The 26,675-nt window shown below is 39.5% G+C and overlaps 1 protein-coding gene across 7 annotated transcripts in view; it reads right to left on the reverse strand.

Moving 5' to 3' along the window:
* Positions 1-26,675, reverse strand: part of LRBA (LPS responsive beige-like anchor protein) — a 766,566-nt gene that overhangs the window by 8,957 nt on the left and 730,934 nt on the right. For all 7 annotated transcript variants that reach the window (XM_010597205.3, XM_064267558.1, XM_064267557.1 and 4 more), the window contains 3 exons: positions 8,681-8,782; positions 5,250-5,446; positions 1,316-1,467 (listed from right to left, as the gene is read on the reverse strand). In XM_010597205.3, the coding sequence (XP_010595507.2) occupies positions 1,316-1,467; positions 5,250-5,446; positions 8,681-8,782 (451 nt within the window). The remainder of the gene's footprint in view (positions 1-1,315; positions 1,468-5,249; positions 5,447-8,680; positions 8,783-26,675) is intronic.

Below are 26,675 nucleotides of genomic sequence, written 5' to 3' on the forward strand. Positions count from 1 at the left end.
GAATAATGTTGGCTGTTGGCTTTGTACAGATGCCTTTTATTATGTTAAGGAACTTCCCTTCTTTATATATTTTATTAAGAGTTTTTATCAGGAATGGGTGTTGGACTTTATCACATGCCTTTTCTATGTGGACTGAGATGATCTGAGATGATCATGTGATTTTATTTATGTGGTGGATGACACTGATTTGCTAATGTTGAACCGTACTTGCATACCTAATATGAATCCCACTTGGTCATGATATAATATATATATATTTTTAATGAGATGCTGAATTCTTTTGGCGAGATTTTTTGCATCTGTGTTCATGAGAGATACTGGTCTGTAATTTATTTTTTTTGTAGCTTTGCCTAGCTTTGATATCAGTGTTATGCTGGCTTCATAGAATGAATTTGGAGGTATTCCTTTTTTTTCTCTGTTCTGAAATAGTTTGAGTAGTACTGGTGCAAGCTTTTCTCTGAATATTTGGTAGAATTTTCCAGTGAAGCCATCTGGGCCAGGGTGGGTGTTGTAGGACTACGCTCCTGTGGTTACTGGGTGAGTCTGGGCTTCTCCTTGAGCTGTAGCCAGCAAACATGGTTTTACTTACAGGTATGGCGTGGACACACCCAGGACTATCTCCTACTGGGAATTCTGTGGAGGTGCCTTTCTGCATGCAGGGTTGTTGGCTTTACTCCAAGATGGCAACACTGAGTCATGCTGTTCAGGAAGCTCCACTCCATATCTCTATTCTGTCCCCATTTTGTATCAGTTTCTTCTTCTACCCAGTGACTTCCAATCTGATACTTTATCCTTTCATTTAAGGTTCTAGGATTGAGGTCTGGGAATGTTTTACTCTTTTTTTTTTGATCTTTGTTGCAGCAGGATGGCTTAGTGCATCTGACTAGTCTGCCATCTTGGCTCTGCCTCTTTTTTTAAGTTTTTATTGTGCTTTAAGTGAAAGTTTACAAATCAAGTCAGTCTCTCATACAAAAATTTATATACACCTTGCTATATACTCCTAATTGCTCTCCCCCAATGAGACTCTTTTTTTTTTTTTTTTTAAAGGTACTTTAAGGAAATATAAAGCTTTTCAGCAATGTAATCAGAGCCTTTGCTACTCAAATCCTATCCCTGGACAACTCGATTTTTTTCAAGAGTTTCAATGCCATTCAAAAGATATCACACTTCTAAAAAAGTGCTCTTGGAAGCCCAGACATTTCATTGGCTCCTTTGCACAGTTGACTCCCACAATTCAGCTTATCCACTGAACATTTAAGTAAATTCCCTCCACAGCTTTGAACACCGCCATTGTGGCCCATGAGTCCAGTCTTACCTCTGGTCATAAGACAAGGCCATGGCCCGGATCCCAGCATCGCAGCCTGGATAGGTGAAGAGCTGCTTGAGGTCAGACACCTGCCACACCCTGACCACTCCATTGTCTCCTCCCGTGAGCAGGTACTGCCCATCCCGGCTCAGCTGCATGGCCTATGAGACACAGCAATGTTCAGTGGAGATGTGGCCTAAAGTTCAGCCCCCACCCTGTGGTTGATTAAATTCCTACATTGTAGTAGTGTAGCTACTGCACTGCAGGGAAGAGATAAAGTGTGTGTATGTATGTTCTTTAGGAGTTTTGTTATTTAAGGATGAGGTGGCAGACTCTTCCCATTCTATAGATGCTACGTGATGGTGAATGTTTTGGACTGGGACCAGCCCTCCAAACTGAGAAGCCTCCTGATCATCTATCTTGCCAGATGTGTTGTGGATATGCCGAGCAGGCAGTGGCAGCTGGCCTCATGTCCCCAACAGAATACAGCTGCCTTTGGGGCTATGGCCCCAAGGTAGAAGACCACCAGCTTTAGCATTTTCCCTAGACCCACTGGATTTTTAACACAGTTGGGAAGACTTAGTAGAGAACCACAGCTCCCAGAGTGGTTAAGCCCTAGGCTAAGCATTTTTTTTTCCTGTCTCAGGACTGTGAGTGCTCAGCCGGGGCTACTGTCAGCCAGCCCAGCGTCTCTGTCCTCTCCTGCAGTATTAAGCAGGCGGCGTGGACATAGACTTTGCCTTTTCAATCATATAAAACGGGGTTTGGCAAACTAAGGTCCACGGGCCAAATCCAGACAACTGCCTGTTTATGTATGGCTCTTTTTACATTTTTTTAATGGTTGGAAAAAAAATGTTGTGACGTGAAAATTATAGAATTTACTGGAACAGAGCCATACCCATTCATTTATGGCTGCTTTCAAGAACAGTTGTAACAGAGACTACACGGCCCGTAAAGCCTAAACTATTTATGTTTTGTTTCTTTATAGAAAGAGTTTGCCGACCTGCTGTAAAAGGTATCGCCCTTCTCCAAAAGCTAATCTTACGACCTCCTTTTCTCCCTCTCCACCTCACACAAATAATTATTTGCTACACTTATTTTCACACTTACAAAGTTCAGCTGATGAAAATCCATTAACCTTAAGGTTGTGGTTCACTTGTGTTTTACACTTTCAGGCTTTTTACTGGATAAATGCTATATTAAAACACGGATTAAAACCATTAATCTTTAACTTTGTTCTGTTAAGTAATCTCGGATCCTAGTTGTGTCTGGAACTAAATAAAGCCTAAACTTTAAGGACTATATATTTATCAGCATCCAAAACATTTTAATAAGCCAGGTGCCTGCCCAGGTGAAAAAAAAATATGTTGTTGGCCCTCATTGAGGCACCTTTCAAATGCTCTGGAGGCAAGAGCCAGGCGAACTAGCAGTCACTGAGCACCCCATCTCCCGCCCCGCCCAAACCAGTATCACGCAGTTGTTCATCCTAACACGCCTCTCAGCAGCCAGGCTTGGTCATGACTAGAGAGCCTCCGAGGGCCCCAGAGATGCCCTGTTTCACCGTCTGCACTCCTGAGAGCCGGGCCAGCACTGGAGCTGCGCTGGCTTCCACAGCATCAGCAGATGACGCACCGGCAGCCACAGCAGTCTGCTGGGGACGGCTGTATCCCAAAACACAGCCTCAGGAAAAGAAAATAAATGAATTCCTATGGGTGAAATAGTGGTTAGCCTTTGTTTAGGATAAAATAACTTTGCTGCTCTGTGCAGGCTGCCTACTTAAATTCAAGTTATTCATTAAGACATCTAAACATTGGATGTAGTATGATATGCCGTTAACCGAAATGCCACTGAACAATCTGGCATTTAAAATAAAAACAGGTGGGAAGTCTTGATTAGTGGTGAGGTTCCCCAGGCTGCCTGCCTGCAGGGTTCTTGGTATTTCAAAGAAACCTGTTTTCTGGCCTGAGCTGATGACTAATTTGTTTCCATGGTCTCCTTTCCTTATATAGGCTCAGACTGCAGGATGGAGCCAGAGATCTTTGCTCTGTGATGTCTCGTATTCCCAACCTGTGGTTTCCTTCCTTCCTTCCCGACGCAGTTAACTCTGAACATGTCAGTCTCTGGAGCTGTGGCAGGTCATGCTCATTCTAGGCAAGCTCGCTTTAATCACACAGTTGCCACCTGCAACTTAGGATGATAAAGTGCAGGAGTGCTGGGGAAAAGGCACTGGATTGTTTAAGCCTAAAATCCAGTGGGAAATATTACAGAGGGAAAAAACAATGGCTACAGGGCAGAGAGGAAAAGCCTGTGTGTGCGAACGGTCTGCAGAAAGCCTCCCTCCTGCGGCCTTAAGGAACTTCCCAGAGCCTTTGGTACTGACTGAAACGCCACAGAAATTGTTTCAACCAGCAAGGGATTTCAAATTATTTTACAGATTTATTAGTGTAGCTGACAATATAATCGCAACCCAAAGTGACAGATTATCAACATTCCTGTTGTAAAGAAAAGAGGCAAGGAAACCCTCTGATGTGCACTTGGTTTAAATGAAGCATTATGGGAAAGAAGGAAAAATAAGAGTGTGTCTCTGTGTATGTGCCCTTGTAGAGGAGGCAGGCAACCTGCAGTGGAGAAAAATCATGGTGAGAAGTGGAGGAAGAGAAAAAAGGAAGCAGCTTGTTGAATTAAGAAATCAATCCTGGAATACAGCGGTATGTTGTTGTTGTGTGCCATGGGGTCGATTCCGACTCATAGTGACCCTGTATGACACAGAACTTCCCCATAGGGTTTCCTTCTTCCCTGTAGGGTTTCCCTTTTTAAGGAGCAGATTGCCACGTCTTTTCTCCCGCAGAGCGACTGGTGGGTTTGAACCACCCACCTTTTGGTTAGCAGCTGAGCATTTAACCACTCCACCACCAGGGCTCCTTAGAGAGGCAATATGGGCTGATTTCATCAACATGATCTGTACCTAGGGTTTTTGTTCCTTAGTACTTCCTGACCCCAGTATTTTGTTGGAGAAGGGGGTGATCAGACTCGATCTAGCAGACTGGGAGAATTTTAATGTCATCCAAGCCACCCAGGTCAGGCATAGCAATGAGTAAAAAGTCCCGAGCTGACCCTCCCCCAACCCTAACATGTCTGGGGTTCCCTCACTGTACACAGGTCAAGTGCATCCCTATGCCCGTTCTGGAAAATGAGACACCACAGCTTCCTTTTACCTTATCTGTACCAAGGAGCTTGGAGGTGAGAAAAGCAGCATCTTGAAAAAGTCGACTTCTAAAAGAACAGTCCTTACTCTTCTCTTCGACCTCGTATACTGTGATACAAATCATGCAATACCCCAGAAGGCTGATGGGGTTACATTCCTTGTATACCAACAGCGAAAAAGGTCTGCCTAGTATACATCACAACCTGAAGCCTGATTCCCTTCACAAGTTTTGGTCTTGTTATCCAGTGAAATCTGAATGTGAAAAGTGAAATCTGAAATGAGATGCTGATCCTAAATAGCCATAGTCCCTGCTGCTTCCACCTATTCAGTTGTAAAGACGACCCAGTTAGGTGTAACCTAACCTTAGCTTTGGTGCTCAGGAAACAACAATGTGCAATGAACTTTCTTAAACAAAAACACACACAGCATCACAGAAAAGCCACCCAGAATGGCTTCACAAGCCCTTAGAAAAACCTCTTCTGTTGAAGCACCATCCTCCGCTGCCCTTAGTGATCTCACAGCAAAGCGTCCTGGCTGAGCCATGCAGTCAGTACAGCTGGGACATGCTGTGGGGTGTATGAGTGTTGTCCAAGTGCTACCTGATGGCTTTCTGTCGGCATGGAAGAGAGGCCCTCAACAACTCAGTAACAGAGGTGTCCTTAGTGAACTCTGTCCCTCCATACCTTCCACACTTTGAGGTAAAAATCAAGAACGCTGAAAATTCTACAGGGCACTCACCTTTATGTTATCATCTGTTTCTATAGTGGCCTGGAGTTTTCCATTCACACTGAACGTACAGAAGAGGCCGTTTTCATAGAATATGACACAGTGACCCTCTCTTGAGGCTTGAATGAGCTTTGGTTTCAGGCAATTTTCAGGACCCTCCAAAGTCCTCAACAGGTCTCCATTCATGGAATGTATGAGACATGGTCCTTCTGGTAAAAGAAATAAAAGGCAAAATTAATTTTTTAAAAAGAAAACAGACAAATGTGATTAGAATCTTGAGCACCTGTCAAACAAAGTACCACACTACTGTCACAGAAAACCTTAAAAACATATAGATCTTATACACAAGTGATTTTGTAAAATCTCCCCTTTGTGCATGTCAGATCTCTTCCTCTTGGGAGAGGAGAGGGCTGAGTCATACACGTTCAAGTTCACTTTTCCTCAAGAGACAGGAAGTTACTTATGAAACTCATTATGCCAATTCGTGATACAAGCTGGAAGAACTCAGAAAAGAGGACAAATTCCAAGTCCTAGAACAGCCTCAAGGAAGGCTCAGAAGCATTCAAACATGGGGCTGCCCTCAGGTACGCTCTGAACCTCTCTCCCTGTGTTTCACGGGGTCCCCGACGCTAACAGCGCTGTGGGCCTGGCAGGGAGAGCCTGTAAGGGTGGCTCTGAAGGCCTAAGCCTCCTTCCTCCAATTCATTTCTTCAGTTCTGCTACTACCTACAGCTCTTATAATCAGGCTTCTGCCATATTCTTCCCTCCCACTACTACTTTACATTGAAAGGGGGTCTCTGCTAGCCCCCCTAAATCAATTCACATAGAGACCCTTCTGCTGCTTCTCCTTGTCAGCTGGGTTAGTTCACTTCCCCGCTGTCCCCCAAAGCACGCAGCAGCATCCAGCACTCCCAGCTCCCCAGGGTGAGATGACTGAGTGGATGAGGGAACTGCTGAATAACTCCTACACACAGAGCTGTTTTATTTTTATTGAGTGTCTGCTATATGCAAAGCAAACAAGTAGGTAACAACAATTGCTTGTGTGATGAGTAAGTTCCAAGGCAAGTCTGAGTTAGACAAGAAGGTAAACTGGGGGCATATGCCCTTTACTCTCCTGGCCACCTGGGATCATTACCTGCTCCCCCTGTGACTACTGAAAGCATGCCCTTTTGAAGATATGGTTTCGCAAACAGAAATACATACAGCAGTCCTTGCATCGCACAGTTCCAATATGCACATGTTTCCGCTATCATGCTTTAAATAACACCAGTCCTCCAACAATATGGTTGAAATTTCAGTTACTACACTAACAGCATGAAGTACAAACTTGGCTGCTAGTCCACTAGTCTTTAGTCCACAGAGCACTACATAAATAACAGATGTGCGTCGTGATCAGTGATGAATCACATCACTTCTTTCAAAGTCTGTCGGTGACTGGTCACTGAGCATTTATCATTCAGTTCATGCACAGACAGCAGACCATGTAGTTGTGCTGCTTCCTTATCTCCTACTGATAGACGCGTGTAACCTCAAAATGGGCAATGCAAAGAGGGAACTGGCCAACAAAAATGAGACTGCAGTAAAGAAATGAAAAGGGATAACACTGAAAGCAGAATTCACATTGAATGCGAACTGAGTAACAGAAGAAATAGCTGACTGTAGGATGTCGACACTGTCGCCATTCTGGAGACTGTAAATATGTAGCCGGAGGAAATTAGTGAAGGTTAACTTATCAACATAAATGAGAAAAGTGGTTTTGACAAAAATGTTAAAGAAGTCCCAGAAGTGATGCCAGCAAAAAACTTCACATTAAAGAAATTGTAGGGGATATTTTACAACATCGAAAGCATAAAGGATAAAATGTTGGAAGGTGAACCAAACTTAGGAAGGAATATGACAATTTGCCAAGGCAAAGAAAAGATGCTTGCTCCATATCGTGAGTTACAACATGAGAAGGCGGCATGCCATGTTCAAACCAGTACTCTTGACGTGTTTTCCACGAAGAAATAAAATCCTTTAATTCTCAATGTTTCAAATTATAGTGTATTAAATAAACATGAGTTTTACTATTTTTTAAAATATTTCTATACATTTATGGAGCCCTAGTGGCACAGTGGTTAAGAGATTGGCTGCTAACCAAAAGGTCGGCAGTTTGAATCCACCAACTGCTCCTTGGAAACCCTATGGAGCAGTTCTACCCTGTCCTATGAGGTCATTATGAGTTCGAATCGACTTGTTGGGAATGGATTTGGTTTTTTGCTTTTGGTTATACATTTATAACAGAGAGAGAGCTTTTAGTATTTTGACAAATATTTTTAAAGGTCATGGAACAATCAAACTCATATTCATTATGGAGATCACTTTGCATAGCTCCAGTTTGCATGGTCATTTTTATGGCCCTGCACTTCCATGTAGAAAAAGGACTGCCTGTAATGTGATAGATTCATTCTGCATATGCCTGATTCAGACCACATAGAGTCCAAGAACTCATGTTGGCTTTGGATGTATGACATTACTCGGTATAAGAAGGAACACAACAACAAAAAATCCAGCAGTTATAGAATTCTTGCTGTCATTATTACTCTATCAGTGTTTTGACCAGCTGGGTTTTTAAACACCATGCTTTGAAGAAGCCTTGTTAGCTAGACTCAGTACTACAACTCAGGACACAGGGAAGGTGACTCAAATACTCCATGGTTCCCCCCGAGCTAAGCCTTAAAAACATGAGATTCTAGTACTTGTATTTTTGCTCAAAGCAGAGACAGGGAGATGGATAAATGACTACAATGGAATAAGCCATGAACTGATAACAGCTCTGGCCAGATCCGGATTTGCTTCATGTGCTCCTGGAAAGCTGGCTTGGAATCTTTGGCCTTAACGTATGCTGATGCTACCTACCAGCAGAAACCTCTAGGCAAATCGGCTCACATACCTTTCCACTCCATTCTCAGTGCCACGCTAGTTCCTGCCTAGTCCCAATATTTGGAGGTTAAAACAGGCTGGGTCAAGAGTTTCCACTCCAGTGTGAGATGGCGTCCAGCCCAGTCAGAGTTCAGAAGAATAAACAAATATCCTTGTCCCTGCCTCACAGAGATGAGAAAAGTATGGGCTATCTTTTAAAACATCTTAAACTCTTAAAACTCAGCAGTGCTGTCCAACAGAACTTCCTGTGATGATGGAAATGTTGAATCTCTGCACTACTGCAGTAGCTGCTAGCTGCGTGTGGATATGCAGCACCTGAAATAGGGCTGGTGCCACCGAGAAAGTGGATTTCCAGGTTTATCTAATTTTAATGAACTTAGATGCAAATGACCCTATGTAGCTAACGATGACCATAACAGACAAACACGGCTTTAGAGAAAAAGGAACCAAATTCATATTTGGTCATTTGTCACTAGAAGATACCAAGAAATGCATACATTTATGAAGGTGCTGAGCTTTACCTTTAGAGCCACTTAACACCAGACCCAGCTCAGCGCAGACCGCAGCACATGTGACCTCATAGTCGTGGCCTGTCAGAACAGCCCGAGGAGTAGTGGTCTCACCTTTAGGAAAAAACAGACAAAAATACAAATCAATTCAAGGTCAGGCAGCATATTATCCACCTCTGTACAGACTTAAATAATTGTTCCTAATTCCCATCATGCCTAAAGCTTTTAATTACAGCCTCAGAATTTGTCCAAAAATCCTATTTTAGGACTAGATCCATGCTATATGCTATAGTTTGATTTTAAGGGCCACGTGTTGCTAAATTTCAAATAATGCCTTCCTGACTATGAAGCATCAACGGTTGAAAACTCAGGGTTAATTAAGATAGAATCTGCTTTCTGAAATGCCTCAGACAGTTTCTGATTATAAAATTAAACCTCTCAATTTGATGATTTATGGAGGATTATAAAAGTGGCGATTTACTTCAGCTTAATTTACATTTCAAGGAAAAGCTTCTGCCTCCTCTTTGGGCCGCCAAAACTCCTGTCCTAATGAAGGCGGTCTCAACTAGGCCTCATGGTATCTCAGAGCGGCCCCCCTCTTTGTCCTTACTAAGAATATGTATTTCCCTGATATGTCTCACAGAGTATATTTCTCTCTAGTTCATTCAATGAACAGAAAAAAAAAAAACAAAACCAAGAAACACCAACAAAACCAAACCCTTACAGGTAATTCTACTGGTAGTGACTGAAAATCAGGGGAGCATGGTGGAGAAGGGGAGATGTTTCAAGACTTTTTCACAGGTAGAAAAAACAGGTTTCCCTGCATCACAGTCCAAACAAAAAGAAAACAGATTGTGCTGGGAGCCAGGCTGCAAGGGCGGCCCCTCTGCACCCACTGCCCCCAGCATAAACATCAAAGAATCCCTGAAAAGTCAGGAGGAGCCAGGCTGCAAGGGCAGCCTCTCTGCACCCACTGCCCCCAGCATGAACATTGAAGAATTCCTGAAAAGTCAGGAAGAGCCAGGCTGCAAGGGCGGCCCCTCTGCACCCACTGCCCCCAGCATAAACATCGAAGAATTCCTGAAAAGTCAGGAATATCTCTGTCATCTGTGTTATGTTTCTATTTCATTTTCAGCCTGTATATAGCAGAATGTATAAGCATAAAATTCCATTATAGATTTAGGGACCTTTGGACGGGGGGCGTCCTACTCATAATCCCCTGGTGAAATCTCGGGTAGGGACAGCCCGTGTGTTACTTGGGGATCAACATGAAGTTGTCTTAGGGGAAAAACAAATAGCTCGACTATGGAAAACAAGAATAGGATGGTGAAATCCTGGTATTTACCAAGGCCCCTTTTGTGATTAAACCACCACCCACACATGATCCCATAAAAGTAGAAAAACAAAAGGCAGTGAGTTCTCTCAGCCAATTTCTCAGCCAATTACAGGTCAACCTGCTCGTCTACCCCGCTCACTGCTGCGCTTGACTGGTCTTTGGGTATAGAGATTGGGCTAATTGTCCTTGGCATAATCGTGGACAATATGACGTAACCCAAAGTGGCTGGGCTTCAGGAACTTGACCACCCTGGACAAGATGGACAAAGCCTATGTAACAATGATTTTGCAAAAAGATTAATTGTTATAAAAAACTGTGGAAGGTATTGCAAGATTAAGCATAAGTGTAAAGCAATATGAAGTCAATTATTATTTTGTGTAAAAATATATCAACAAAATATTCTCTTCAATTAAACAAAAAACTCATTGTACTTGTGTATGTATGCGGAACTGTACTATGTGTCACTTGGAAAATTATGTCTCTGGGAAATGATGTTTATGATTATATCTTGTACTGCCCCTTTATTGATCATGCGATGTTATGCTTTTGTAAGCTTATGATATAAAAGACCATGTAAAAAATAAAGAGCAGAGGCTTCTTTTTCTGCAAAATGAAAATATAAGACACACTACCTCTCATTCTTTTTCGCCAAACTCTACCCCTCCTCTGGTGACCCTGTTCTTTGCTGAGGCTGGCCCCCGGCAAGATTGTTAATGAGAAACCCACCCTGTGAATGACCACAGCACAGCTTAGTAAATAATAATAATAGGCCTTATTTGTGGCTCGATCAGTGCCAAACCACAAGGATGAACTAGGCTCTCTATTTAGCCTGAAGAATACTATTTTAAAACTAAACTAATCCTCTGCTTTCCAAGACACCAAAAGCCTTTATAAATGGAACTAGAGACGAGGATTCTGATAGTAATCTATATTTTCTTGATTTGGATTGGCTTTATAGTATGGTTGATGAATGACACTGTGTCATCAACAAGGAGCAGATAGGCCCAGAAAGCAGGTAAGTACCACTCACTATGGAACTGTGCGGAAAAAAATAATAAATTGTAGTCCTAAACCCAGACACTTGGCTGTCTTTGGAGCAGTCTCCCCTCTCCTGAGAGGGGAGGTTGGGGAAGGTCCATCCTACGGTACGTGGAAGGCAAATGCTGTCAAAAAAAAAAACAAAAACAAAAACTAGTCCAGCCTCCAAATTGTTTTACCAACAATTAAGGTAGGCTGAGTGGGTTCTGTGGAAACCCTGGTGGCGTAGTGGTTAAGAGCTATGGCTGCTAACCGAAAGGCCAACAGTTCAACTCCACCAGGCGCTCCTTGCAAATCCTATGGGGCAGTTCTACTCCATCCTAGAGGGTCGCTATGAGTCGGCAATGGGTTTGGTTTTGGTTTAATGGGTTCTGTGAAATTCCATGCAAGATAGACATATATGCCTGTGTTTTTCTGGCGGCTGGGGGGGGAGGGATAGGTTTCACTGAATGCACAAGATCTGTGACCAAAAAAAGGTTAGGGGCCTCTACGATGAAGGCAGGGGCCTGGTTTCAGTGCTTCTAGTTCCACGTCACCTGGATCCTGCGGTCACTTCATGTCTAGCCAGCATCCAACCCAGGATGTTACACCCAGGGGCATGATTATCACAGTCTTTTCCTGGAGTGCACATTGCACAGCTGTGTCCCCACAGTGCCCCTCATGGCTTCTGTTGACTGTAAAGACTTCCAAGTGGGATTTAAGCCAAAGGGGCATCATATCACACTGCACCATACTGGCTGAGCTGCATGTAGCCAGACACTGGAACTGGCCTGCATGCTTAGTGACAAGGGGAGGCCTCAAGTGACATACTCAAAGGCAAGGGGATAAGTGGAACAAGGTGCTTGGTTTCATCTGATTTTCAGAGTTCAAAAACTTATTTCTGAAGGGAAACCCACCATAATTAGAAAGTTTATGTGATATTTCCCACAACAGAAAGAATTGGTCATGAGAACAACCATTTTTTTTCTTAAAAGTCCACAAACTTGGGAAATATGTTTTTTAAAAAAGCAAATAATGAAACCCAATATGAATTTGTTAACCTTCATAAGTTATACAACTTGCCACAAAACTGGACCCATGGTGTGTTTTAAAAAGCCCCCTTACAAATACTTTAGCCCTGATTCACTGCTTCCCACCCTTCCCAAGAAGCTCTACATTCCATGAAATACAATGTTATTTTTGAAATTACTGTAATTATATCTAATGACAACTGTTTATCAATAATTAAGATTATTCAGATCTACAGGAATACATGTTTGGTGTGATTGTTTCCCAAGTTACCATTCTGTGGGGTTGGGGTTGAGATTTTTGTTTTAATTTGAATTATCTTGGTATTTATTCCTCAGTGGAAAACGAAAGTTTGAAGGAAGACTGATGGTAACTGAAAGCAATCTAAGTATAAGCCAAAGTAAACAAAGGACAGATGGATAATGGTGGGCCCAGAGGACAGCGCCACTTAAGCATGTCAATGCTAACGTTTTGTTTTCTAGATCTAAGAATATTTCTCAGGGGCAGGGGAGGGGGAGGGAGAGGATTACTATCTATTGTATGTCTTCCCTTTATGTAAAATTTGAAATAGAGTTTTCTATGATTATAAACTTAGAGTTTAAGGAAGCCTCATTATTGACCCTAGAAAGCAGGTTAAAATATAAGCGTTCATTTTTATAAACTTTATCATTAAGATTTTCATGAGTATGCTTTACATGCGAAATATTAATTTCCAGTACTCTAAACTGTATCAATCATTTTTCTCTCCACAAATCAGAAGACACACAGACAAACACAGAGTAATTTCAAAGCTGAAAAAAGATTTCCCTGTTCCTAGGTCCTGATCTCTAAATAAAGAACTGTTCAATGCTAGGACTCTAGCTTCAAAGTTTGGCAAAACATTTCCTAATCCAGGAAGCAGGTTAGACAATTCAGGAAATACAAAAAAGAAAGGAAAGAAAAAACAACAAAAGCATAAGGGTAGATTTATGATTGTTAGGTTCTTTTCAGGTAACTGGTTTCACTAACACTCAATGGATTTCTAGTAAAAAGTCTGTGCTGCCTAAGGTCCCTCACCTATGGGAATGTATGCTAATGGTCTTCAAAATCCCACATACAACAATATAAGGAAAGGTATCGTTTCCCCTAAGAAAAGCTGTTTCCAGTCTTGTTTAAAGACTTATCTGCTGTATAGATCAAACATTCTTCACATTTTCTCTTGATCAAAAAGTATGCTGAAAATACTTGTTGGATTTTTATAAGTTCCAATAAACCAAGTGTTTTAAATGTTAAAATTTTACTTTAATAGATGGAATTATATGGTATGGAATTTAAATCAAATGGGTCCAAACTATTGAAGCTCAGCAGGCATTTTGGGAATCACACGGAGTGAAATTACTCAGGGCAGAGGGGATAATCAGGAGGCAGAAGACAGGCCTTCTTCGTGGCTCACAGACTCTTTCTCCGAAGTCACGCTGTTGTGCATCATCCTGGATCATAACAGAGCCCAAGTGATAACAACCCACAGAAAGCAAATGCAAAACCTCGTTATGTATCTGTGCATATTTCTTTTTGGAAAGCCTAGAAATAAAACCTAGGAACCATATTAACTCATTCTCCTTGTAGCACTCACGGAAATCTGCCCCTCCCAACCACTTGTTAATGGCGGGGGGTGGGGGATTCAGCTCAAATACAGCAATACCATATTTTTTTCCCCAAAGACCCCAAAGCTATCACCATCTCTCACTGAAGTCTCTAAACTAAAGAGCAGAAAAAAGTCTGGAAAATACCAGGTTAATTCGTGTGATAAAAATTTGCAGTGGGTAAAAAAATTTTTTTTTTTTTTTTTTAATGGATATAAAACGTCTTTGCTTTTGCTTTCTGAGGTAGTAGGATCTACTGAAAGCTAGGTCATAAAGCAGGACAGATTCCCTTAAGGACCTTTTAAAGTCTTGCTACTTGAAAAATCATCATGGCTTTCAATAATGCTGAGAGAAAAATTTATCTTGCTACTAGTTTAAGGGTCTACACTTCAAACTCTCGTTCAAGAAAAATAAAAAGAGAAAGAGGACAGGCTTCTAGGACTGCTTTGAAAAGCTTGAACAGTTACTTCAAAGGAAGAGAGTGTCTTTGTCCGGGGAGCAGGTTTATGACTACTGATGCAAATCCTAACCAAAGGCTGAAAAGGATACCCAATGCATCTTTATGGACGGCCTTAAAGGAAGATGAACAAGTCAAATGAGATTAGAGACAGTCCAAATCCTGCCACGAATGCCAGGACACACCAGTTTCTACTGAAGTGCTTTTCTCTGCACATAACACTGAGTATCAGTGCTAACTTAGAGAGACCGTCTTAACACTCCAACTTGCATTTAAACAGCACACAATTTCCATAACACCCATGTAGTATTTATACTGGACCCATGTTTTAAAATACTAGGTGAAATGTTTTAACACTATTAGGCAGTATAGCGAATGTTTTTATTAAGTGTTTCTTTGGTGTCCTCATAACTTGAAGTATATTTCTCCATCAAATGGACTGAGAAACACTTAAAATTACACCAGAGAGAAGAGAAGAGGAAACAGTAATCTCTCTGGGATCCTGCTCATAAATATCTAATGAAAAAAAGTATTATTTCAGAAATGTTTCCTTTAAGGCAAAGGGTATTAACAATCCAGGTAAAAATAGACCTGACATTAATTTCTAGCAAATTTTTAAGTTCTTTTTTAAAAACTGGTATTATCTCCTTAATCTTAAGTAAATTAAATCACTTAAAAATACACTGCAAAATACTTGCTAGTGGTTTAAGTATGTTGTTAGTGGAGAGTGACTCCCCTTTGTTCATTCATCATTTTTTCAATACCATTTGTTCTGAAATGAAGTGGGGTTCAACATTTCCCCATTCTTAGTTTCCTAGAAATAAAATTATTTCTTCCTATTAACACTTTGTTTTGATGGCTCCTCGCCCACATATGAACTTTTTCCATTTGTTCACTCATTTATTTCTTCAATCATTTAATAACATTTACTGGGCATACATTATGTGCAATGCACTATGGAAACAGGAAAAGAAATAAAATATGGCCTTTTATTTGAAAATGCCTTGATTTTAAATGGCCACTGCAGGGGGTTTTGTTGACCTTACTATAAGCTGATGCATTATAATTATACGTGAGGTTTAAAAAATTGTACTTAAGTTCAAGCTACTTATTGCAACTTGAATTTGTATACAAAATTGATATTTAACATTAAAAAAATCATTAAAAAGCAACCATGATAATCTACATTAGTAAAACCTGATGCCACCTGGCTTTGAGAGGTAAAACAAAAGATGAAAGCTGAATTAAAAATAATAATTTCAGTAGAGTGCTCATTTTGAAAGAAAATACAAATTTGATTTAAAAAATACATACTCAGGTCAAAAATAACAGCGAATCTAAATATTATACGGTATGTACGCCAGTTACTCCCTAAGGTGGACACTTCTATTTTGCATATGCCTTGTTCCACAATAATTACATTCTGATTACTACGAAACACTCGTGTGCACACTGAAATACCACGTTTTCTCATGTGGCTCACCATGACGGTAAATCAAGAAAGGAAATGGCTGTGCTGAAGCGGAAATGAGGTTAGCTGTTAAATGTTTCTTAAACCTTTCTCATTAACTTCCCAATTTTTCCATGGGAATGATAATACTACATTTTAATTATATAAAGAGAAATAAACTATTTGGAATTTGTTGAAGTCATTTCACCTCCATCATTCCTCCCCTCCCAACCCCCAAATCATTACGGTCTCTTTGGTTAAAAAAAAAAAGAAAAAATGCTTCTTTGATTAAACATACAGGTTACATATTATAAATCAAAGCTACATTTACAGTGTGATGACAATCAGTATTCCATTAGGTTTTTCTTTTAAGTATTAGAATTATCAGTGCAAGGCAAGGTAATGGTGGTGGAACAACTATCAATTATAAATGCAACTATGTTCCTAGCTAATAACCTTTCTCCTCCTTTCTCTGTGTATAAAAGTTCATGAAAACAGAATCATCCTCTATGACTACATTAGAAAAAGGGTTTGTATGAGCATGCAGCTATAAGTGTATATCAGCATACAACTATAATGTGTTATAATAGTAAAAAAATATAAAATTCTATCACGACAAATACAGTCATAATAACTGAGTAAAAGAAATTATTTCTGCATGTCTTTTTTTTCATAATTTTTATTGTGCTTTAAGTGAAAGTTTACAAATCAAGTCAGTCTCTCACACAAAAACCCACATACATCTTGCTACATACTCCCAATTACTCTCCCCCTAATAAGACAGCCTGCTCTCTCCCTCTACTCTCTCTTTTCGTGTCCATTTCCACCCTCTCATCTCCCCTCCAGGCAGGAGATGCCAACACAGTATCAAGTGTCCACCAGATCCAAGAAGCTCACTCCTCACCAGCATCCCTCTCCAACCCATTGTCCAGTCCAATCCATGTCTGAAGAGTTGGCTTTGGGAATGGTTCCTGTCCTGGGCCAACAGAAGGTCTGGGGGCCATGACCACCAGGGTCCTTCTAGTCTCAGTCAGACCATTAAGTCTGGTCTTATGAGAATTTGGGGTCTGCATCCCACTGCTCTCCTGCTTCCTCAGGGGTTCTCTGTTGTGTTCCCTGTCAGGGCCGTCATCAGTTGTAGCCAGGTACCATCTAGTTCTTCTGGTCTCAGGATGATGTAGTCTGTGGTTCATGTGGCCCTTTCTGTCTCTTGGGCTTGTAATTACCTTGTGTCCTTGGTGTTCTTCATTCTCCTTTGATCCAGGTGGGTTGAGACCAATTGATGCATCTTAGATGGCCGCTTGCTAGCGTTTAAGTCCCCAGACGCCAGTCTTCAAAGTGGGATGCTGGGTGTTTTCTTAATAGATTTTATTATGCCAATTGACTTAGATGTCCCCTGAAACCATGGTCCCCAGACCCCTCTGCTGGCCTTTGAACCATTCAGTTTATTCAGGAAACTTCTTTGCTTTTGGTTTAGTCCAATTGTGCTGACCTCCCCTGTATTGTGTGCTGTCTTTCCCTTCACCTAAAGTAGTTCTTATCTACTGTCTAATTAGTGAATGTCCCTCTCCCACCCTCCCTCCCTCCTCTCGTAACCACAAAAGAATGTTTTCTTCTCAGTTTAAACTATTTCTTAAGTTTGTATAATAGTGGTCTTATGCAATATTTGTCCTTTTCTGCATGTCTTTTGGATAGACAAAAAATGATTTAGTGATAGGGTTGCATCAAATTTCTTATAGTTGATAATCCAATTAAATCAAAGATGTGGTATAGTCTAGTGGTTAAGAACAGGGCTTCCAGCCTAGAGCGGATCCAGCCTAGAGTTGGATCGGGGCTCCAGCACTTGCTGTCTATGTGACCTCTTCTAGGGTAGGTTCTGGTAAGGAGATCTAGAAGCTTAGAGGCCCAGGGTAGAAAATAATAGCATATTTATAATCTCTCTGTGCCTCACCTATAAAATGAAGATAACAGTAATTACCATACAGGGCTATTATTAGGATGAATAATGAGTTAATATGTGATGTGCTTAGGACGGTGCCTGCTATCATTTGGTGGAGGTGGTGGTGGTAGTAGCAGCACAAAGATGCTTATTTTCATCCTCTTATAGACACTTCTTTCAGCAAAAGCACAATATCTGATTCTGTTCTTCATAAAAGCCAAATAGAGACGATTCTCATTACTTTTGTTTCACATCAAGGGAAAACATATCTTAATTTCTAGAAACTGTACTTAAATTTCCCCCACTCCTCCTTGCCTTAGACTTTCCAACCTTCCCTGACAGAACAATCAACAAAAATTGTGGTACAACCACTAAAGAGATCTAGTAGTTTGGAGTCCAGGGACAGGGACTGAAGGTATTTTATAATAATTAGATACTTTTTTTCCAAAATAAAAATACCTTTGTTGTCTCTAATAATCACAGTAATATATATTATAGAATATTCAAATAATTTAGCAAATTATGAAGAAGAAAATGAAAAATTGCATATGGCAAAGTCATACAAGCTTCACAGACACATCCAAATGCCCTGAGAGACCAAGCATCTGGGTTGAGGGCTGAGGACCATGGTCTTGCGGACATCTAACTCAACTGGCATAACATAGTCTATAAAGAAAATGTTCTACATCTGACTGGTGAGTAGTGACTGGGATCTTAAAGGAGAATGAAGAAGACCAAAGACACAAGGGCAAGATTAGTCCAAAAGACTAATGGACCACAACTACCATAGCCTCCACCAGACTGAGCCCAGAACTAGATGGTGCCCGGTTACCACCACTGACTGCTCTGGCAGGGATCACAGTAGAGGGTCCCAGACAGAGCAGGAGGAAAATATAGAACAAAATTTAGATTCACTCATACACACACAAAAAGACTCAGCTTTTGTAGTCTGACAAAGACTGGAGAAACCCCAAGAGTATGGCCCCCAGATGCCCTTTTAACTCAGTACTGAAGTCACTTCTGAGGTTCACCCTTCAGCCAAAGATTAGACAGGTCTATGAGGCCAACAACACACGTGAGGGATGTGCTTCACAGTTCGATCATGCATACGAGACGAATGGGCACACCATTCCAAAAGCAAAGATGAGAAGGCAGGTAGGTACAGGAAAACTAGACGAATGGCGACAGGTGAACGTGGGGTGGAGAAGTGGGGAGTATTGACACATCGTGGGGTTGGCAACCAACATCACAAGACAATTTGTGTATTAACTGTTTAATGAGAAACTAAATTGCTCTGTAAACTTTCACCTAAATCACAATATTAAATAAATAAAAATAAAGTTTATATATAAAAAAAAAGAAAATGAAAAATTGCCTCCAAATACCACTGCCTATAAATAACCATTGCTAACATTTTACTGGCTATCACTCCAGATTTTGTTCTATGTATAAGTATACACAGAATACAAGTGTATACACATACAGATATACATAGTTTAAAATTTCATTTTACATATAGTTTAGTGATTTTTTTACACTTAGCAGTATAGCAGACAGCATATCCTTCAATGTCAATAATATCAACATATCTTTGTTAACAGCCGTATACATTTCAATATATGGACACATCATACTTTTTTTTTTTATTAATATACCTCTTTCCTACTTTCGTGAGACCAATGCTTTTCATTTGTTGATTCCCCACAGAGGGGCTCAGCTCAGCTCTCAACCATCTATACCTTCTGTAGCTGCATATGGGTCTCTACTAACATAAAAATGAAAAAATTCTGCCTCTAAAAGAGAATATGGACAGTAAGAAAATTATTGAAATTGTTTTCAGATTTGCTGATATGCAACACTGAGTATAATTCTTATGAATGCTCAAAAATTGGAAATAATTTTAACAAATACATGGAAACCCTGGTGGCATAGTGGTTAAGTACTACAACTGCTAACCAAGAGGATGGCAGTTGGGATCCACCAGGCGCTCCTTTGAAACCCTATGGGGCAGTTCTACTCTATCCCATAGGGTTGCTATGAGTTGGAATCGACTTGACGGCAACAGGTTTTGCTTTATCCTAAATACCTAACGTTTAGACACTCCCTAATCAAATCACAGAGAATTCTTCGTACTATCTCCTCAGCATTTTTAAGGTTCCTTCATTAAAGATACATAAGCAAGGCACTCGGTGAAAACTGGCGAGAGTTTCCACATCTTGAGCTATTAAAAACATCTTGACCCCACTCACCCCAAAGACATAAAAAAACTCTCGGTTTTAGAAAGTTACAAGCTAAAAAATTAAAAGCTAAAAAGCACGACATTCATGCAGCCTTAAGGCACAAAAGGCAAAAAGAGTTCTAAGGATTTTTTTGCTACCTAAAAATACTTCAAATCTTTAATCTGAAGTCTGAACAAATCCAGCTGAATGTAAGAAAAATTAGAGAGAGCAACTAGCCAGGAAATAAAATGCAGTTAGGTACTTAATTAGGTAATGGTAATGTTAAAAGGACTGATGCAGTAGCTGCCACAATGGACTCAAACATGCCAAGGATTGTGGAATGATGCTCGACGGGCAGTGTTTCACTCTGTTGTACATGTTACTATGAGTGGGAACCACCTGGGTGGCACCTAACAATAACTAACAACAATGTTAAAAGATCAAGAAAGTAAATTAAAAAAAACTGTTCAGCTGCTGCTTTCTAAAGCCGTATTAGTGAGCATGGGATCTAGAAACCGTGGCAACTAGGAAAAAAAAAAAAAAAAACCGGTAAGTGTTCCTTTGTAAACAAAAACATCAGACTCATTAAAGTACTGAATTTCATGTAAAGTGGTTCCCTTTTCATAAATTCACAGGAATACCTAAAGTACAGTTTGAGGTACATATACACCAAGCTGTCATACAATCTCTCTAATGGAGCTGACTTTGGAGTCAGTCTAGTATGGTGTTCCAGGAGGTCTTAATTAAATGCATCCTTAGTAGTTCTACAGCAATACGCCACACACACACACACACACACACAACACATGCACACACGAGTATGCAAAATTCTAAAAGCAGAAGAGTCTTACTTTTAGATTAAAAAAAAAAAAAGGCAAGTAAGCTCCCAATTTTGGGGTATATTCAGTCTTTCAAGTGAAGGAAGACACAGTCAGAATTTTCTTTGAGCACCCATACAGCAGTAGTTAGTTAACTACAGGGAATTTGTACTTTCTGTGATTGATTCTAGCAATTGTTGGAAAATAAATTTCCTATCCAAGCATAAAGTATTGCACAAGCAACTTTCTTCTGGTGTGGCAGTATTAAAGCCTACATATGAAGATACTCAGTTTCAATTCAAGGGAATAAATCATTAGTTCTTCTGTTCTCATACTTATGTGGGTACAGCCTACAGCCTACGGGGCTGAATGGTATAGTCATTTTTTTCTCTGCAACCAAACAAGGTAAATAAATGTGATATATTGGCACATCACCCCACCACTCTGCATATGGTGCACATTAAGGTTGTATTCATTTGCCATATGAATATAATTCCTTTTACCACATTTACTATTAGTTACAAGCAGTAAATACAGAGTTGTTTTGCTGGAACTTGAGGGCCTGCATTACATCATGGAGCACTAAACATCCTGGACCTTCTGGAGAATTTCAGAGATGTGGTTTTAATGTCACCTGAACTTGAACACTGCCAACACACTGGCTTCAAAACCCTACTTGCTGAATTCTTCAAGGAGAAAATAAAAATACAGGCAGTCTGTGTTCGTGCAACAGTGTGCGCCGCAAGGAGGGGAGCTCTGGCTAAGATGTGCATAAGAAAACCTCATGTGCTTGACAAAGAGTCAAATCGAGAGTCATATCCTAGGCATAAAAAGGCTACTTGTTTCAAGCACTGTTTTCACATTCAGAATCTGGTGAACATAAGGAGTTTAAATTCAAAATATCATCCATACAGCAGTTTTCCCCCACTATAGCTTACTGATGACGCAGTAATTAACAGCTTGGCTGCTAACCAAAAGGTTGGCAGTTTGAATCCACCAGATGCTCCTTGGCAACCCTGTGGGGCAGTTTTTTACTCTGTCCTATAGGGTCGCAATAAGTTGGAACTGACTCCGTGGCAATGGATATAGCTTACGAAAGGCCTGTAATCAATAAGATGATATTTTCTCTCATGACAAACTATGATACCTCCTGTTATTAGGTATACATTGTGTTTACTTTTTCCTTAGACAAAGTATTTATTGTAAAGTTCCTAAACCAGGTTATGGTGGAGCAAAAGAAGGAACAAAGTGATTTCTTTTTACAAGCTCACAGAGTTCAACACAGAATATACATACCTTGACATTTGTGACCCGTAAAAAATACATCACAGGCAATTAAAAATAAAGTACACCTGCCTCATCAAATACAAATTTTCGCATTACCAACATTAAATCCCCAAATGCATCCAGCAGATGGTGCTCTAGGACACCTGCTTACAGAGAGTCGTGTTTGTGCTACATTCACCTATATTTTGGCAAGACAAAGAATAAGGATTTATCAGTTTTTTTCAGTAATGCATATTAGGCTTTACAATAAAAAGGACGTAACTCCTAAACATGTACCCAAAGAGATACATATGCATAAGCACGTGTGCGCAGAGGCACCCAGTGAATAACTCACTCCTGGACATGTTATGATACGACTTTTCTTGCAGACTTGATGAGTAGTCTATGTGTATACCAGTGGTATTTATGGTCATATGGCAAGATCATTCTAAATTCATTAAAAAGAAAAAAATTTAGAATGCCTTAAAGTTAGAATTCATTTTTAATTATAGCAGGAATGTCTCATTAGGGTGATACTAGTAAAATTAACAACGGTAGGATTTACGGTAATGACTTAAGTGATTGATGAGAGTATAACAAAATGAAGTTTTAGACAGAGGAAAAGCAGGGCAGCTGCAGCATACAGTACTTTAAAAAACAGCTCTGTGGTCTGTGAGTGCTAGCCTTGTGGTTAATAAAACCTTCTTCCTAATTAACGGTGCTGAAATATTCTTAAAGAACAGAATCTTGTTGTTAAGAAAAAACTTAGGTTTTTTTTTTTCCCCCCAAGTAGACGCCATTCCCATAAAGGAAAAAGCTGACATAGATTACCATGTCTGATTGCAAAGACAGGGGGGAAAAAAAAAAAATGCCACCTTTCAATCAAATCAAAACCAGAACGTGAGAACGGAAAACTACTTTATTGAAATACTACAAACACAAATGCACGCAACACCCTCACGGTCAGCAGCTGTTTGCTTCCAAGGTTTGTCAACTGGGGCTTTGAAAAAATTACTTAAGTACTTTAAAAAACGCTTAATAAGCTTTTTCATCTTTAAAATCCACATTTATGATCTATTGTTATGATATAAAAATAGTGAATAAATAGTATTTGGACCTTTTTATCTTATATAAAAAGCTTATCTCAAAGTTTAAAATATTTAAATGCCAATTGAAAGCAGTGGTGAACATTTCCTCCCCAAGCTGGAACTGTGCGGTAGCATTATCTGTAGGAAGAGTGCGTATCTCAGGAGAAGCACTGTGGCGGGCAAGATTCAGTTCTAGGACACAGAGCACTAAGGCAAGAGGGACGCTATGCCTCCATGGAGAAAACATCTTTCATGGAAATGTTCTTGGGTCATTTTATAAAACACATCCACAACTACATGGAATCCTGTTTTAAATTTTCATCTCATTGAGAAAATTACATTCCACAGAAGATAACTATCGTGAGACAACAGAGTTGAAGATGAAAAGCTGTCACGTAAGAAAACAAGGCTTTGCCTTGTAATCTAGGCAGATTTCATAAAACACTTGTGTCCTTTTACAAGCCTCAAATTAAACTACATCTAGGGTTTATCCAATTTGAATTAGCCTGATTTTGTCTAAACAATATGCGCACAAGTATTAGACAACATGGTATTTTTAAAAAATAGTAATAAGATGATCAGTTTTACATATAGGACCAGTACTAGATCTAGAGAAAAAGGTGCAGGCTTATGGCCTTAGCAAGTAAAATCACCAGCTGATTCTCCTGATCTTTGAACTAAAGTAACGAAATGCCTGAATGAGACCTACAGAAGGCAGAAAACGCATTTGCCTGGTTTTCTTGCGTGTATCTATTTTCCCATAAAGAAAGAAAAACACTCTAAATTCAAAAATTTAAGGTGAGGTACTCTGTGCATTTATAGATCATATTGCAATTATATGTATATAAAAGCCCGAGTGCCTCATAAAGGTCCTTTATACTGTATCCAAGAGATACAATATAGAACTAAGCATAACCTAAAATTCCTCATCTGCAAAGCTCTGACTTCAGCGGCTGCATGGTGGAGCCCTCAATGAGCCAGAGGCTTATAAAATCCAAACCAGCTTGCATGAATATTTCAAACACAGTTGGCACACAGTAAAAATGGTTTTGTTTTTGTTTGTCATTTTCTTCTGCAAAGCTTAGGCTGCCTTGGTCATTTTTCTATTCTAATGTGTCTAAGTTCTCATTACATGAAAAAGTGCCTATTTGTCTTTCTCGCAGATTCATCCTTCAAAGATAAAGCAAAATTAAATCGGGACATCAGACATTATAAAAAGGCCAGAAAGGAGTGAGGTTCACTTTGAGAAACATGATTTCATTTAGTCAAGATACACTACAATTTTCTAAAATTTTTTTAGAGGTGTTGTTGTGTTATTCTTTTTTTTTCTTTTCATTACCAGCATTAGTAGGGGTTAATGTCCAGCATCCTGCAGACAATGAGAGAGTATAGATGAAATGCTTTATAAAAAATATAATGTAATCATATATACTCTAATGCCAATGAGATGGTGTTTCCGTGGTGATTTATTTGCTCAAAGCATCCTGTGTTTCTGATAACGCCTTGAGTCAGTTACTACTGTTGGTTTCATTTTATAGGCAGGACAGAAGGACCACAGCAAAGCTTAGATTATTTTTACTCCAAACTCCAGCATTTGGTCAGTAGTACTGATTCGTTTCTCAGAAGACACATGCAAAGATCATTTCTAGGATGATTTATAAGATATATATGTACACACATACATACACACATATACCATATATCTACTTATGGAAAAGCTGAAAAATTGTAATTTTGAAATCAACTTAAATTTCTGGAATGCAACAGCCTTAAATACAAGTGTAGCTAGTCTGTTTTCAGCTAGCTCTCAGAGTACACACTGGTAATGCTCATGGCTCTCAGAGTACACACGGGTAATGCTCATGGCTCTCAGAGTACACACTGGTAATGCTCATGGCTCTCAGAGTACACACGGGTAATGCTCATGGCTCTCAGAGTACACACGGGTAATGCTCATGGCTCTCAGAGTACACACGGGTAATGCTCATGGCTCTCAGAGTACACACTGGTAATGCTCATGGCTCTCAGAGTACACACGGGTAATGCTCATGTGTAACTGCAGAACGTGATTGGGTCTGCAAGTACAAAAACCGGGAATCTATCTTTTTTCTTCTGGTTTGGAGTGCTAGAGGTTCAGGAAACACCTTACATTATTTCTAGACCAGGTTATGTCTAAAAAAAAAAAAAAGGCCGGTGTCTAAGAAAAAATTCTTCCTAAATATTTTGAGATAACAAAATGGTACCTTTATTATCTATGTCAAATATAGGTTTGCCTCAGATAATATAGCAAATCTCAGTAACTGGATTCACCGAAACAGGAAAAAAGAAATTGGAAGTAGTCATACGCCCTTAAAGGTAAGAAAGGAGAAGGGCAGAATGTGAGAGTCCATAATAAAAAGAACATGAAATATTTTTCAAGAGTGCTAAAAACAGTATCTCTGAAATTTACATCTTTTAAAATTTTACTGTAATTACATATAAAACAGATACATGTACAGATACATGAAACACAGACACACACTGAAATTTGAACTGATCACAAAGACCATATTATATGCAGCATCACAGCCTTAAAATTATTTTTCATATTCTAGTTGAGGAGGGAATTATTCATTTTGATTAAAATAAGAAATATAAATTAGAGGTTCACTGAATGAAAATTTTGTTTACCCACCACAGCAAGCAAAGTCTATCCTATACATATAAAACAGAAACAGCTTGGAAAAATACCTTGCATATATATAGTCTTTTAAAATTGTACTGGCATTTAAGTAAATTACAAAAAAGGTTTCATACAAATGTTATACATTTAAGCTCAGCTTTAAAAAATCAGTCCAAAATATGATTGGCTTAAAGATATTTAAATTGTTTCCTAATTCGGGGCTGAGTGACAGCAGTACCATAGCATCCGGGTAAGGTAATCAGGAACAACATGGTCCTTCCTTAGCTAAATACAGTGCAACTTGCTTTAAACTAAGAAACTGTAAATATTGGAGAGCAGTTAAAATGTTCTACTTTATGAAGCAAAAATCTAAAGCTATTCTTGCAAGAACTCTTCAGTGTTGTCATAATCATTTTAATTAAATTCTCATTTTTCAGGTGGTCCCTTTAATTGTTTTTTCCTACTTCTTAATGTGTTTTTCTAAAGCCATTTCTTTTCTGCAGCTGTGTGCGATTGGTTTTAATGGCAGCTGCTTCCTTTTTTGCCTTCTGTGAATCACAATTTTAAATGGTTACACATTTTTTGTTTTACTGCCTTAAGCATAGTTTCATAAAGATGTTTAAGGCTGCTGGTGAACATTTTTATTTCCCATCTGAAAAGCCAAGAGCCAATTTGAATATTCCATATTGGCCTTTTAGGACCTGTTTTATCTTTTAATATGTAGATGAAAGCATATTTTTGTAAAGACTGGTTTCCATGAAATTATCATTTTTATTTTGCTCTTTTAAAATATGAATTCAATAAACAAGATAATAGGTGATTGCTCTTTTACATCTTATTGTTCATGAATGAAACACCTTTATTTGGTGACAGCCATTTCCAATGAAGAACTAGCATTTTCAGATTATAAGAAAAACCTATACCATGAATAATGAGATTTCCTGCTTGGATTTGAATTATCAATGTTCACAAAATGTTGATAACAAGGCTATGGAGAGCTTCCTTAAATTATACCTAAGAAATTACAACTACTTGCTAATTCTGCTTCACTCTTACTATCATGCAAAAGATAACTGCACTGCAAAATGTTATTCCATGCCACGT

Source organism: Loxodonta africana, chromosome 13 (genome assembly GCF_030014295.1).
Source record: "Loxodonta africana isolate mLoxAfr1 chromosome 13, mLoxAfr1.hap2, whole genome shotgun sequence".
Taxonomy (NCBI): Eukaryota; Metazoa; Chordata; class Mammalia; order Proboscidea; family Elephantidae; genus Loxodonta; species Loxodonta africana.